A 15,605-nucleotide genomic window follows, 5' to 3' on the forward strand; every position below is an offset into this window, starting at 1 on the left:
GTCCTGGCAGGGAGAGTGTGTATCCGGAGAACAACGGGGAGGTAATGCCGAAACCCTGTCTTGGATCGGAGCGGACCATGGAAACTAAACTCATCTACGCATCCACGGGCTGTCCAAATAACGTGGACAATCTAAAAAGGATACGGCCGTAGATATGCAAAGATATGCATACCACCAACCGTATCTCTTTCGAATGGGAGACGCCTAACTTGGTTACGTGATCTACGACCAAGGTACGCAAAAGAGGGGTTATACCTAGGGTGTCGGTGGAGTCAGGCTAGTGGGGCGGTGGCGAGTCGGTGCAGTGGCGAGGCGACGCGGTGCAGGCAGACCCGCAACGCCGAGGAAGACGATCGGTGTAGCCAAGGCGCTCCGGCTCTGCTCAGACAGTTCCTTCACCTACATGAAAAACAAATAGATTTTGGTCAATTCTAAATTTTGGCAGCACCTCCCCTGCACGGGGAGGTTTCCAAAACCTACAAAAAACAACGGCACGAAGGCCGACAATCACAACGGCTCGAAGGCCGACAATCACAATGGCTCGAAGGCCGACAATCACAACGGCTCAAAGGCCGACAATCACAGTGCCACATCATTATACCTTGGCGGTAGAGGCGTCGATGAGATGGGAACACGGGGAAGATGGTGCCGGGAACGAAACGGGAAGGCAACCTCCTTCCTCCTTCCTCCTTCCTCTCCTTCCTCCTTCCTCTCCCCCTTCTTCCTCCTTCTGCACCGGTCGTTCGGTGGGGCGTGGCGGGGCGGGGAGCGGCGGGGCAGCGGCCGGCAGGGCCGGGTGTGGCGCTCCTCGCCGGTCGCGGCGGCGGGAAGCGGGGCCGGACGCGGCGTGACGCAAATCGGCGGCGGGGAGGGCCGGGGCGAGGCTTGATGCCGGCGTCGGCGTAGCGCGCGCGTGCAGCGGCGGCGCGGGGCGGGACGCCGGGGCAGCGCGCGTGCAGCGGCGGCGCGGGGCGGGCCGGCGAGGCAGCGTGGGGCGGGCCGCCGAAGCAGCGCGCGCGGGCGCGCGCGGGGCGGGGCACCGGGCAGCGCGCGTGGGCGGCGTGGGTGCGGCGGCGGTGGCGGCGCGTAGGGTTTGGCCGGCGTGGGCCGGCTGTGGCCCATTTTGATGTTAGGTCCTTTGCCGAGTGTCACGGGCAGGTCCTTTGCCGAGTGTCACGGGCAGGCACTCGGCAAAGGTTTTTATTTTTATTTTTTGTTTATTTTATTTGCCGAGTGCCCTGTCTCTGACACTCGGCAAAGATTTTTTTAATTTTTTGTTTATTTTATTTGCCGAGTGCCCTGTCTCTAGCACTCGGCAAAGGTTTTTTTAATTTTTTGTTTATTTTCTTTGCCGAGTGCCAGAGACAGGGCACTCGGCAAAGGGGGTCTTTAAAAACCTTTGCCGAGTGCCAGAGCCAGGGCACTCGGCAAAGAAAATAAACAAAAATAAATAAAAACCTTTGCTGGGTGCCAGAGCCAGGGCACTCGACAAAGAAAATAAACAAAAAATTAAAAAAAATTTAAAAAATTCATTGCCGAGTGTCTGACGGCGACCACTCGGCAAAGCCTAACGGTGGGTGGCCGCCGTCACCTCAGTTAGCCTTTGCTGAGTATTTAGCTTTGCTGAGAGCCCGACACTCGGCAAAGGGAGGTTTTGCCGAGTGCTATCCTTTGCCGAGTGCCCTGGCTCTGGCACTCGGCAAAGGTTTTTATTTTATTTTTTTTTTTCTTTGCCGAGTGCCCTATCTCTAGCACTCGGCAAAGGTTTTTTTAATTTTTTGTTTATTTTCTTTGCCGAGTGTGAATTCGTGTACCCATGCGTCTCTGTATCTGGCGAGGTTGCGGCTGCCTTGATGGTGTGCTGGTCCTTGCATCTCCAAACGCCGTTCCCTTGTAGCGTTGTGCGTCGAGGCATACCCCTCCATAAACCAGTTGTCCACGATCTTCTCCCACGCCTCGGGATACGATGCGCACCACCAAGGAATCATCTGCATGTCATCCGGTAATTGACACATAAGATGATCTAATTAAACCTACTAATTCTCAAAATGAATCAATCTAGATGTTCTCATGTACCTCAATGTACTGCTCCCGGGTTAGGTCCATGGTTCTGGCGTCGGCCTTTTTGACCCTCTGTCCAAGCTTCGACCCATAGTAGGTGACAACGACCTAGATCTTCGCCTCGTGAATCATGTCGACGACGAGCTTTTTGTAGGCTTTGGTCGCCACCTGATCCTTCCTGCCCTCAAATCCCTCCTCGCATTTGAAATAAGCCTGCAGACAAACACGATATTTGTATGGATATTTTTTAAAGAAAAAGTTCAATGAAAGAAGCAATGCTATGCGAGGAGACTTACCCAGAACTCCCCAATGACCCGTGCTGCCTTGTTGGGGTACGACTCCGTATCAGCGGCGATGGCGTAGTGGTCAAACGAACAGGCCGCCAACATGTTGTTCTTGTATGTGACGACGCCGGGGTAGTGTTGCCTGCACAGAAGACCCAGGATGCCATTGGGGGCGCGTGCACCAGCACCGGACACAACCACCCAGTTCCTGCACATGTGATTAAGAAAAAATAGTAGTTCATCTTTGTTTGAACTTATCATATGAAGTAGGGGCAAATAAAATGTCAAGTTTACTTACTTTTGCCCTTCAGGGCGAATCACTGGGCGGCGGTGAGGAAGCGGAAAAGCAGGGAGGCTCGCGGGACCTCGCAGGTACACCCTCGGAGCAGAGGAAGAGGAACCCGTGCCTCCCGCCAACGCCTCCTCCTCGTCGAAGGGCGCCTCCTCCTCGTCGCCCTCGGGGGGCGTCTGCGAAACCTCCTCCTCCTCCTGCTCCTCCTCCTCATGCGCCCTCTCCACGGGCGTCACCGGCTCCGCCTCCTCCGACGCCTGTAGACATGCCAGGGGCCTCCTGCTCCTCGGGTTCCTCCTCCTCCTCGCGTCTGACCCCTCGGCCTCCTCCCCCGCTTGGTAGAGCAACCTGACGGGCCTGTGACGCCCACCCGCCATCTTTGTTGAATCACCTGAAAAAAAATAAAAGTATTGCATGTATTAGAAATAATATTCATGCTTAAAAAACACTTAATTAGAAATAGATGCAAAATGATAATCAACTTTAGTATTACATTTATTAGAAATAATCATCATTATTGGGATTAGCTGGATCATAGGTCTCATCATCGCTATTAACATTGTCCAAGTCATCAACACTAATTGAAGGAGGAATGTTGTCTTCATTGCCATTGCCTAAACGTAATCGCTCAAGCATTTGTAGGTCATCCACATTTTGGACCTCATCTCCAGCATCCTCATCATCAACCATTTCATTGTCTACTTCCATTTCTATCGCTTCGGTTAAGTCTATCACAAAGCTTCCTTGTGGCCCCTCTTCTTGAAAGAACTCTTCCTCATATGTGCTTGGATTGAAGTTGTAATCTTCATCGTTTGGGGCAGGTAGTTTACCATGTGGTGGTACCTTGTGCACAATAGCCCAACCCTTAAGCTCTTCATCTTGGCACGCGTATGGCATATAATACACCTGGTAGGTCTGTTGAGCCACAATATAGACATCTTTTCCTGGGTAGACGGAATCTGGTTGAATACACCGGCATATAATACACCGGCATCATCATCAAAAGCTTCGACGCGTGGTCTCACCACCTCCTCTCTCGTACGATGGTCTTCACCATGGTAGATCCACCGGGTGTAGCCTGGCATATATCCATTCTTCACAAGATGTTTACCCATGTTGACCCTGTTTATCCTTCTCCTGTTTGCACATTTGGAGCAGGGACACGGCTCTAGCAGATGTGATGACGAAGCCTTGCCAAATGCCTTGTTCAAAAAAGCCTCGGTCTTGCGAAACCATTCATCTATGTACTCCATGTATCTTTTCCAGCCCATGTACATCCACTGACGGTCATCCATCCTCTAAAATGCCAGCGAGTAATGCAACCATCAACTACATCTACAGGACTTTCATACTGTCTAATAGGTGAGGATAGGTCCTAATCTCACCCGCGGATGCATAGATGAGGTTAGTTACCATGGTCTGCTCCTATCCTAGACATAATTTCGGCAGCACCTCCCCGTTGTTCTCCCGATACACGTCCTGGCAGGGAGAGTGTGTATCCGGAGAACAACAGGGAGGTAATGTCGAAACCCTATCTCGGATCAGAGCGGACCATGGAAACTAAACTCATCTACGCATCTGCGGGCTGTCCAAATAATGTGGACAATCTAAAAAAGATACGGCCGTAGATATGCAAAGATATGCATACCACCAACCGTATCTCTTTCGGATGGGAGACGCCTAACTTGGTTACACGATCTACGACCAAGGTATGCAAAAGAGGGGTTATACCTAGGGTGTCGGTGGAGTCAGGCTAGCGGGGCGGTGGCGAGTCGGTGTAGTGGCGAGGCGACGCGGTGCAGACAGACCCGCAATGCCGAGGAAGACGATCGGTGTAGCCAAGGTGCTCTGGCTCCGCTCAGACAGTTCCTTCACCTGCATGAAAAACAAATATATTTTGGTCAATTCTAAATTTTGGCAGCACCTCCCCTGCACGGGGAGGTTTCCAAAACCTGCAAAAAACAACGGCACGAAGGCCGACAATCACAACGGCTCGAAGGCCGACAATCACAACGGCTCGAAGGCCGACAATCACAATGCCACATCATTATACCTTGGCGACAGAGGCGTCGACGAGATGGGAACACGGGGAAGATGGCGCCGGGAATGGAACGGGAAGGCAACCTCCTTCCTCCATCCTCTCCTTCCTCCTTCCTCTCCCCCTTCTTCCTCCTTCTGCACCGGTCGTTCGGTGGGGCGTGGCGGGGCGGGGAGCGGCGGGGCAGCGGCCGGCAGGGCCGGGTGCGGCGCTCTTCGCCGGTTGCGGCGGCGGGAAGCGGGGCCAGACGCGGCGCGACGCAAATCGGCGGCGGGGAGGGCCGGGGCGAGGCTTGATGCCGGCGTCGGGGTAGCGCGCGCGTGCAGCGGCGGCGCGGGGTGGGACGCTGGGGCAGCGCGCGTGCAGCGGCAACGCGGGGCGGGCCGGCGGGGCAGCGCGCGGGCGGCGTGGGCACGCGCAGGCAGTGAGGCAGCGCGGGGCGGGCCGCCGGAGCAGCGCGCGCGGGCGGCGCGGCAGCGCGGGGCGGGGCGCCGTGCAGCGCGCGTGAGCGGCGCGGGCGCGGGTGCGGCGGTGGCGGCGGCGCGTAGGGTTTGGCCGGCGTGGGCCGGCCGCGGCCCATTTTGATGTTAGGTCCTTTGCCGAGTGTCACGGGCAGGCACTCGGCAAAGGTTTTTATTTTATTTTTTTGTTTATTTTATTTGCCGAGTGCCCTGTCTCTAGCACTCGGCAAAGATTTTTTTAATTTTTTGTTTATTTTATTTGCCGAGTGCCCAGGCTCTGGCACTCGGCAAAGGTTTTTATTTTTTTTTTTTGTTTATTTTCTTTGCCGAGTGTCCTGTCTCTGGCACTCGACAAAGGTTTTTTTAATTTTTTGTTTATTTTCTTTGCCGAGTGCCAGAGACAGGGCACTCGGCAAAGACCCCCTTTGTCGAGTGCCAGACCTGGCACTCGGCAAAGGGGGTCTTTAAAAACCTTTGCCGAGTGCCAGAGCCAGGGCACTCGGCAAAGAAAATAAACAAAAAATTTTAAAAATCTTTGCCGAGTGCTAGAGATAGGGCACTCGGCAAAGAAAATAAACAAAATAAAAATAAAAACCTTTTCCGAGTGCCAGAGCCAGGGCACTCGGCAAAGAAAATAAACAAAAAAATTTAAAAAATTTAAAAAATTCGTTGCCGAGTGTCTGACGGCGACCACTCGGCAAAGCCTAATGGTGGGTGGCCGCCGTCACCTCGGTTAGCCTTTGCCAAGTGTTTAGCTTTGCCAAGAGCCCGACAGTCGGCAAAGGGAGGTTTTGCCGAGTGCTATCCTTTGCCGAGTGCCTGGCACTCGGCAAAGAAGGATATGCCGAGTGTTTGTCTTTGCCGAGTGCGGCACTCGGCAAAGTATATCTTTGCCGAGTGCCCGACATTTGGCACTCGGCAAAGTAGGAAACACTCGGCAAAGCCCCTGTTTCCCGTTGTGATTGGCACTCGGCAAAGCTTGCGATTCCGGTAGTGGATAGGGACAGTGAACATGTTAGAGGCGACGATGAACTCCCAGAGATTATTCCCCCCTTTGCACACATCAGATGGCAATTCGCCCGAGAGGGAGTTGTTGCTCAGATTGATCACATCCAACTGGGTGAGGATAGGATAAAATTCTCGAGGCAGCGGACCTGACAGCTTGTTGTAGAAGAGAAGTAGCTCTCTCATGCCCGTGATGTTGGCAAGGCTAGCAGGAATTGAGCCTGAAATGAGGTTTTGGCATAGATACAAGTCAGTGAGACCCGTCAAATAGCCAATCTCACTAGGGATGGGCCCCACAAACTGGTTATCGCAGAGATTAATGTAGTTTAGCCAGGTTGCATTCCCCAAGCTAGGCGGAATCGGGCCTCCTAGCCGGTTTGTATATAGAGATAGCTGGCTTAGGTTTTCCATCAACCCTACCTGCTGGGGGATTGGACCTGTGAGCTGATTGACGGAGAGGTAAAGCAACTGGAGCTGAGTGAGATTTGCCAGCGAGACTGGAATTCCGCCGCTCAAGCGATTCCCGGTGAGCTCAAGATCAACAAGGTTGAGGAGGTTGCCTAGAGAGGATGGAATGGGCCGTGACAGCTGGTTTTCGTAGAGGTGCAGGAGGCGTAGTCTGGTCAGGTTGCCTATGCTATCTGGTATTGCGCCGCTCAACAAGGTGCCGCTGAGCTCCATGGCCTCTAGGTGCGTGAGCTTCCCGAGCTCGTCCGGGATGGTCCCGACCAGCATGTTTTGGAGGACGCTGAGGTCAGTCAGCATGGTCAGGTTCCCGAGGGACGCGGGGATGTAGCCTGTGAGGTTGTTGAGGGCGAGCCACAGCAGCCGGAGGCGTCCCATGCGACCGATCTCCGGTGGTATCTGTCCGTGGAGCGAGTTGCTAGTGAGGTCGAGGTAGGAAAGTGTGGTTAGCGACGTGATGGCTGGGGGGATTCCTCCGGCGAGGCTGTTGTAGCTGAGGTTGATGAACCGGAGGAACGGGAGGGCGGAGAAGTTGAGCTCACCGAGGCTTCCACTGATGCCGGCCTCTGGCAACGACATGCTGGTGACCGCTGCCAGGGGTGCGCGGCGCCGGCGGTGGCCACGGTGGACGTGGACGACGCTGCAGGCGATGCCCGTCCAGTTGCCGTTGCACGGGCTAGAACCTGGCTGCCATGAGTCCAGTGCGGGCGCCCTGCTGCTGCTTTGCTGCAGGGTCGACTTCCACCGGAGGAGGGCTTCTTTCTGGGACCTTAGAGACGACGACGACAGCTGACCGCCGTGATGCTCCGCGGTGCCGCCCGCGTGCAGAACGACGACGAGCAACAAGAGAATTGTTACTAGCCTTATTGTTAGTGTGCATAGCAACTTCAATAAATTTGTGTGGAGGATCGCCATCGTAGTGTTTAGGATTTACTATACGTGTATTTTGTTGCTAGGGCTGGTTGCATGCATTGGGATATGCTGTGGTGGTGGAGATCGAGTTGGGTTTATGTTTATGTGTGTATATATAGTGATGACTACGTGCTTTATTTGAATGAATTTTAAAACGTATGAAGCACTCTGGTCGCTTTCTTTGATTTGCTCATGGGCGTGGTCGTTGGTTCAGTCTATTCTCAAAGCATTGTTAGGAAGTGTTGTTTCACTTTTTCACACATAGATCGAGACCGGAAAGGCGAGTCGTGCATGCGTGCTAGAAACGTTGCTCAGTCTACCTCAGTAGCTCTGCACATTTTTCCAATTCAAAAGGCACACAGGAAATATAGAATAATGCAATCTGCCGAAAGAACAACCATGCATGGGAGTTGGGACCTACTCTGGCCGTGGTTTCGTTTCAAATTATAAATCTTTTTAGCTCTTTTAAATATATTGTTTTTAATATATTTTAGACATAATCACTACGTCAGATATGGTTTTTAGGGGCGGCTAATAAGCATTTGTAGGGGCGGTTCGGCCAGCCGCCCCTACCAAACCGTCTCTACAAATCATGCATTTGTAAGGGCGGTTTCCAGACCGCTCCTACAAATCGATTTGTAGGGGCGGCTGGTACTGTAGTCGTCCCTACAAATCGATTTATAGGGGCGGTCTGGGAACACCAGCCGTCTCTACAAATCGATTTGTAGATGCGGCTACAGTACCAACCGCCCCTACAAATCATTTTTCCGCCAAAAAAATTTAAATTTACAATTCAAATTCGACCAGAACATATATTTTTCATGCACAACTCCATCATGACTTATCTATGTCTGAACTTGTACATGTAGGATGGGCGTTGGTCAGGCTTGATAAGCAAATCTGAGACAAGTTTTCAGATGCTTTGCGAAGACTAAAAATGAATGTAGTCAAGTACTCAACTAGATCTAATAGCTACACATCAGGAAAAAATAATACTATGAGCTCTTATTCTTCTCCAGACACACCTGCTACCCGACCACAGACAGCTCTATTGACATTATAGATTTGAAACGCCTTGGAAACTTCCTTCTCATTCTCAATCGCATCAGCTATCTGCAAATTAGATAATATAAATAATAGTGCTCCAAGCAGATAAAACTTGGGTTCCTAGCAACCGCACTTCATTTTAGACAGGTTAAGGCTGTGCATGGACCATAAATACAGTTCTAGTTTCATGAACATGGAATGATGAGTTGCTTTGATTGATGATACTGGAAAATCAGGTTTAGTGGACAGCCATTAGTCAAGTTAGTCCATGTAACTAAGAGAACTTATCAAAAACACTACCTCAGGCTGCAAGGATTGTCTCATCAAGAACAGGGCCATTAGTGTGGACGTCCTGGCTCCTAATCTAGGAGCTGCTCCATTCGGGCAATCCAGCATTCTGATGTAAAAACCATTGATTTAAATAGAAAGCACATGGAAGATATGCTAATGCTTCAAATAATAATGGCTGCTAATACATACTGATAAGAGGTATCCAAGATCGATGTGCTGTGTTTTCACCAACAAGACATGCTTTGGTTTAAGCAAATCTGTTCGCCCAATGATGTCATCCAGCTTCTCATAACCCAACTGAGCTAATGCAGCTCGAACCTAAATGAATTAACCAATTTTCAAAAGTTACAATTATCCCTAAAAAATAGGCAGGTCTTGCAACAATCAAGGAACAAGGCTAAGACAAATAGCATCAGTAATGAGAATCATGACATACCTCCTCGGCAACAAAGAGGAAGTAGTTAACCAAAGCCATATTCATCAGCCCCCATAGCAGCAGCCATAAGAACATCTTGACCACTCCTGAATCCACCATCCACCCTAAGTACTACCCTCTCTCTCAATCCATTTTGTATAAGTGTCTGGAGGAAGTTAACTAGCATTACAAAACAGAAAATAATTTCATGGAAAAACCGTTACAGCAAAAAAAATGTAGGAAACCTGATTTGTTTCTGTAAGACCAAGTTCCCAAGGACCCCCAGCATGTTTGATGGAGCTGATTGGGCTAGCTCCAGTACCAACATCATGACATGATATCTGTGTAATAGAATAGTTATTTAGAAGACAAAAATAAGTACACATAAAACTCTAATTCACCCAATACAGCAGGCCTTTGAGAGAACCATTTGCAAGCAATTGAATAAGAGCTCATAGTATGATGTCCTGAAATGCTGCAGCATTCCGTGATTTCAGACCATGTGTAGCTATTATTTTTTCAGACCATGGCATCATCCTTCTCCAGACACACAGCACGCTGGAAAACATGGCACCATGAAAGCTTGAGTCGTCAGATCTTTTTTTTCTTCTCAATTAAGCTCGTGAATAGGATCGTACAAGAAGAAATCTGGTTCGTGGCACATCTAGAGTAAAGTTCTAAAGACTAATAAAAAAACAATCCGCTTGCAGCTTCGAATATAATAACTAAAAAGCAACAATCACACTGCCACATTTTATAATGAAAAAAGAACCACCGGCAGTAGATCCAAAACATCTAAGAACAGGCATAAAACAAGCATATCTTATAAGAACCTTATTATCAAAAGAAAACCAAAAACTACATGGGGCACAAGAGTCGGTGCTTATATTATCTAAAAAGGAAGCATAGGGATGAACTAACGACAGGCCAAGTGCATCCATCAAACACATTGACCAGATCTAAAAAACTAACCAAAAGCACCAGACGTATGAACTCATAGCAGCATCCAGATCCAATAAATAATAGTTTACTAAAAGCAGCAGATGGCTGAAGAGAGTAAAGATGAGGAGAGATGAGAGCTCATGGAAAACCGTTGTCATCTTCATCCATGGGAAGAGCTTCTGGAATAGAGAGATGACGGAAGAGAGGTAAAGATGGGGAGAAGTGATAGATCCAGACGGAAGAGCTTGCGGAAAAGCACGGGACTGACGGAGTAAGGCAAGAACTGTGGAGACGACGGAGCACGGCGATGAAGACTGGCGGAGGGGGGCGATGAAGTGCATGTAGCACGGCGACGCGGTGAGAGGTCTGGGAAAAGGGAGGGGAGGAGAGAGAGGAGCTGGAGAAGAAAGAGAAAAAAGAAGGAGCCCCTGCAGCCGGACCTGGTCGGATCCGCACATGGACGTGCCCGTCGGTGGAGCCCCTGCAGCCGGATCTCGCCGGATTGCGCGGAGGAGGCCACCGAGGCGACGGCCATGATTCACCGCCACTGCCTCTGCGGAAGAAGCCCCACCAAGATCGATCTGTGAGGGAGAGGGAGAGGGAGAGGGTGAGGGAGAGTTAGGAAGAGGGACACAGAGTCCGCCAGCCAAGCTCCACCTTCAGAGCTGCGGCTATGGGCAAATTTGGGCCGTCGTCGAGCAAGGGGAGGAGATCCGGAGGCCAGAGATCCGGAGCGCCATCGTTGCGGACGGGGAAGGAGCTGCGCTCTTTGCGCATGGTTGACGAGGTCACGAACAGTGGAGCAAACCACGAGCACGACGGGCGTCGCGACGGGGGAGGAGGTGGCCACGGGCGGAGCGCAGTTGCGAGAGAGAGAGAGGACGGGGGCGGCGGATGGATGGAAGAGTCGAGACGGAGAGAGAGAGAGGAGGGCGGCAGATATTTTGGGATGACTCGGTACTGTACGTAGGACATTTGTAGGTGCGGCTCAATCAGCAGCCGCCCCTACAAATAATAATATCGGGGGCGGCTGGTGAGTGAGCCGCCCCTACAAATCCGACCCATTTGTAGGGGCGGCTCGTATCACCAGCCGCCCCTACTGTTCCATTTATAGGGGCGGCTGGTCTCGTGGGTCTCCAGCACTCCACTGTAGGGGTGTGGCTCCATCACCAGCCGCCCCTACAAAAAAATTTGTGCCGTTGCTGCAAACCATTTTTCACGTAGTGAATGTATACTTGGTACATATAGCAAAATAATATACCTAAAAAATTAAAATGATTTATAATTTAAAATAGAGAGGGTAGCTAGCTATCAGCCCTATCAAAAATGGTGCGCAAGTACATGTACGGACATGAGCGTAATATAGGAGGGCTGGTTAAATACACCAACTGTACATCGAACTGTCATATACTACTACTAATTAAGTAATTGGAGATTTCTCTAGAATTTCCATGTTAACACTTACGAGCAGGGGTGGAGCTTAGTTGGGGCCAAAGGGCCCTGGCCACCACTGCCATCAGTAATTCTCCATTAAATAAACAGTAATATGGCTATTGTTCATACAAAGATCATCAATTTAGTGGACTGTAATCATTCATCGACAACTTTTTTAAAAAAAAAATTATCTATCTCCATTGTGGAAAAAGCTTACGCATCGGAATCATCCTAGAAATTCACCAAATAGTTAGAGATTTCTCTAGAATCTCCACTAGTGTCACGATAAGGTTTGCCAGCCTTGCCTGAGAAGCCAGGCTGCACAGTGTGGGAGTGCGCAAGTGTCACGATAAGGAGTAGCTCTTCTTTCTTCTGAGGAAACTTTGCAGGCATCAGGCGGTGGTTGTTATGGTCAATTGATATGATTGAACAACTGGAAAGTACTTGACGAAGACTAGTGTTACGTCATACACGTTGCTGCTAATTTTTTTTTTTTTAACAATGCAGTCGTCAGACGTACAAAGGGAGCAGAACACTAATAAGTGACCGGTCCATCCAGCAGAAGAAATCAAAATGCGATGTGAAGCCAACGTGGGATGAAAACTACGTAGGTTCAATTCGCCAGGCGTGCGGCGGCGCGGGCCACTGCTGGGTGCTGTGCCGGCCTTAGGGCTTCGCCGGCGGCGGCAGCGGCGGCCCAGGGCGGCTCACTTGCCCCGGCGTCCAGATCTGCGGGTGCTGCGGCGGGCCGCGCCTGGGGCGGGCGCTGGACGGCGCCCACGGTGGCGGCGGCGGGAACGGTGCCGGATCTGCAGGGTGCGTCCACAGCAGGGGGCGCCGTGCCTTGGGATGCGTGCGGAGGCGGCTGCGTTGGCCAGGGGCGTCGAGGGCGGGGCTCTTCCTCACGCTCGGCAGTGGCGGCGGCGTGAGCAGCAGCGAGCCGCGTGGGGCTCGGCGGGGCCACCCGCTGCGGCTGCGGCGGCCGGCCAGTGCCAGTGCAGGCGTTGGGGGGCTCTTCTTCTTCTTCCTCCTCCGCTTCCTCCTTTCCTCCTTAGCCATGGCAGCGGTTGCGGCGTGGGCCGGGGCCGCTGGGTCCTGGGCCCGGGCGAGCGGATCCGGTGCCCTGGAGGCCGTTCCGGCGCCCCCAGGGAGGGGGCGCCCACGGTGGTAGCCATGGTGGAGGTGGCGACGCCGGTGGAGGGCACTGGGTCCGACATCCTGGTGGCTAGATCCGGCGCGCGCGGTGGTGGGGTATGCGCCTGGCAGAGGTCGGCAGCGGCGACGGCTTGGGTGTGCGGCGCTGTGACGCGGGCGGCAAGGTTTGTCTGACCCAGCATGTTGCCCGGTCGGAGGGGCTAGCGGCCGACGCAGCTGTGCGGCTACTGCCCCTCTAGAGGGGCTTCTGCGGGACGGCAGGGCAACGACGGTGACGATGGCGGCAGGCTAGGGTTCTGGTATCTTGGCTAGACGGTTGTGCCGGGGGGCACCTTGGGTGAAAGCCTTAGCGACGGTGACACATGTGGGCGCCGCTTTTCTTGTTGGGGCGTCGTGTTCCCGTCTAGCAGTGTCTTCCATGGGTGGAAACCCGATCCATTCCTTGTACGAGCGACGACGGCGCTATCGGCGTCGTACCCTTCCTGAAGGCGTTGCTGTTGGAATTTCGTCTTGGCCGCGATGTCTCTTTCGGTGGACGCTCTTCGCTCCTCAGCACTCAGTCGATGTGAGACGGCGGGAACTGCATTGTGAAGTCGGAGCTGCTACATTGGGGGATGTAGCTCGGCAACGATAACACGGGGCGAACCCCCCACCTCTCCTTCTTCGACGATTGGGAGTCTGCTTGGGAGGCCCAGCAAACGCCGTAGGTGGGGCGGGAGACCAAGACAGGAAGTCGGCGCTGCTCTTCGCGATGCGCTTGAGCTCGGCTATGATGACCTGTTGCGGGCCCGTCTATCTGGCATCGTAGGGTGGGTCGTCTGTGGTCTGCCATGGAAAGTCGGAGCTACTGGCTACTTTGCAACCATGCTCGGCAACAATGACTCATGGTAGTGTTGTACTGTGCCGCGTCGCGTGGGTGGACTAGCCTTTCGAGGTGTTTGGCACCACATTTGGCTACCCTTTCTTGTACATAAACTTTATTTGTCTTAATTGAGCGGCAGAGCTCCTGCCATTGTTTTTTTTAAAGAGCCGGTTTCTTCACCCGCCTCTACATAAGCTCTACACAAAATTTGACATTAGAATATAAATCATACTAGTGATAAGAGAAAAGGGATTTCTAGGATCGTAAACGGAAGCTAGTTATTTTCCGATGTCAAATAAGGATTTCTCTTGACAGCATTCTCAAGTGCTCGAGGTCACCTCATGCTCTGCTTTCTCTATGAATTCTCCTCTGCTTTCTCGTGTTATTTTTTTCTCCTATACAGATTGAAAAAACCTTTTCAGACTTTTTTTGTGAGGCTGAACATTGTGGCATTGTCTACTCAGGTGACTTTGTCTCGCTTGGACAACTCTCCAGATTTCTCTGAAACTTCGGAGAGAGCCGATCATCGACAAAGAAGACTTCTTTTTTTCTCTCTCTCAACAAAGAAGACTTCAGTCTTGTCTCCAAACTAAATTGTTGCATGAACAATAGAAACTGAATTTTGGTGGAGTCACCAGAACCCAAATTCATGGGCTTAAGACCGTCTCCAACCCGGATAGGCAAACCCAAAATACGTGCCACACAGTGCTTTTACCTATCCAAAACATCCTCCAACCGATGACCCAAACACGTTACCCATTTTGCCTATGAGCCCAATCGATACGCAAAAATGCGTTGCCTCTCCTCGCAACGCAAATCCACCCGCGCACGCCTCCGCGTCGGAGGAAGCCCAGGCGCCAGCGCCCTCCTCCTCCCCCCCTCCTCCTCCTCCCTCTCCCCTCCCAGGCCTGACCCCGCGACTCACCCGCGCGAGGCGCCTGAGCGGGGCGAGGCGACTGACCGGAAATGGCCCGCGCCCTCGCTGGTGCGTTGCCACGTCGGGGGCCACCCTCGTCCCGCACCCATGGCCACAACCGGGGCCTGCCCGCGCCGGGGGACTCCCACGCCTGGGGCGCATGCGTCGGTGCGCCACCCACGGCGAGGTGGTTCCGCAGTGGAGCGCGGTCAGGCGCACCACGGCGGGGAGAAAGCAGAGGAAGCAGAGAAGAAGAAGGGGAGGGATGGAGGGAGCAGAGCAGCGCGACCTCGACGGCAGGGGCGTCGCCGCGGCGGAGGCAGGGGCGCGGTGCTCCAGCGCTTGGCCTCAGCGGCGCGCGTACGGGGTCGCTACGGTGAGAATGGGTGGGCTGTTGGAGAGGAGATATTTGCGTCCGTGACCTTTTTTACTGTAGATGACCTATAATACCGAATGGGTATCGTATTTGGGTCCTCTTCGTTGGAGTCAGTCTAAAGATATTCATCAGAACTAGGCAGCAGAGATTTTTTGCACACCAAAATCGGTGGGCAGTTGGGCCGAGAGCCCAAGACAAAGGGAGGAAAAGTACATGTTTTTTTTTTCAGCCTGTTCGCTTGTTGGTTTCAGCTAGGACTTATCAGCCAGCCAACAGTGTTTTCCTCTCATAATAAACCAGCATCAGCCGGACTTATCAGCCAAGAAACCAACCAACGAACAGGCTTGGCCTTTTGGACCACTAGACGAAAGAAACCTGTGTTAAGGAATGCATAGCTAAATCCGTATGCCATTTTCTGAGAATCAAGCTAAGATGACCATTTTTTAGCTGCATACCTGGCCTATTCAAACTGAGGCTTTTCGATGCACAGACATATCGTCCTGTTCTCTTGTCTTATCAGCTTGACTTATCAGTCATGGTATAATATTTTTCTCTCACAATAAAACAGCATCAGCTGATTTATCAGAAAAAAAAAACCATCAGCCAGACCCCTATCAGTTTGTATTCTTGCTCATATGAAAGATTCGAG

At 52.0% G+C, this 15,605-nt stretch overlaps 1 protein-coding gene and 1 long non-coding RNA gene across 2 annotated transcripts; both read right to left on the reverse strand.

The window, feature by feature from the left end:
- Positions 1-6,323: 6,323 nt before the first annotated feature.
- On the reverse strand, positions 6,324-7,521 carry LOC136489552 (MDIS1-interacting receptor like kinase 2-like). Its single transcript, XM_066486151.1, has 2 exons — positions 6,562-7,521; positions 6,324-6,362 (listed from the first exon to the last, which is right to left on the reverse strand). Exons 1-2 carry the CDS (start codon positions 7,519-7,521, stop codon positions 6,324-6,326), a joined length of 999 nt encoding a protein of 332 aa, XP_066342248.1.
- Positions 7,522-8,871: 1,350 nt separating this feature from the next.
- Positions 8,872-9,768, reverse strand: LOC136485635 (uncharacterized). Its single transcript, XR_010766509.1, has 4 exons — positions 9,517-9,768; positions 9,293-9,437; positions 9,046-9,174; positions 8,872-8,962 (listed from the first exon to the last, which is right to left on the reverse strand). It is a non-coding gene; the product is annotated as an uncharacterized lncRNA (long non-coding RNA).
- Positions 9,769-15,605: the final 5,837 nt, after the last annotated feature.

Source organism: Miscanthus floridulus, chromosome 10, assembly GCF_019320115.1.
Source record: "Miscanthus floridulus cultivar M001 chromosome 10, ASM1932011v1, whole genome shotgun sequence".
NCBI classification, from domain to species: Eukaryota; Viridiplantae; Streptophyta; class Magnoliopsida; order Poales; family Poaceae; genus Miscanthus; species Miscanthus floridulus.

What these genes read in the sequence shown, in the direction of transcription:
- LOC136489552 (XM_066486151.1), bottom strand. Translation starts at nt 7,521, where the DNA reads ATGGCGATCCTCCACACAAATTTATTGAAGTTGCTATGCACACTAACA. An exon ending in CAGGTCCAATCCCCCAGCAG is followed by an intron (nt 6,363 to 6,561) that starts GTAGGGTTGATG and finishes ACCTCATTTCAG; the next exon opens with GCTCAATTCCTGCTAGCCTT.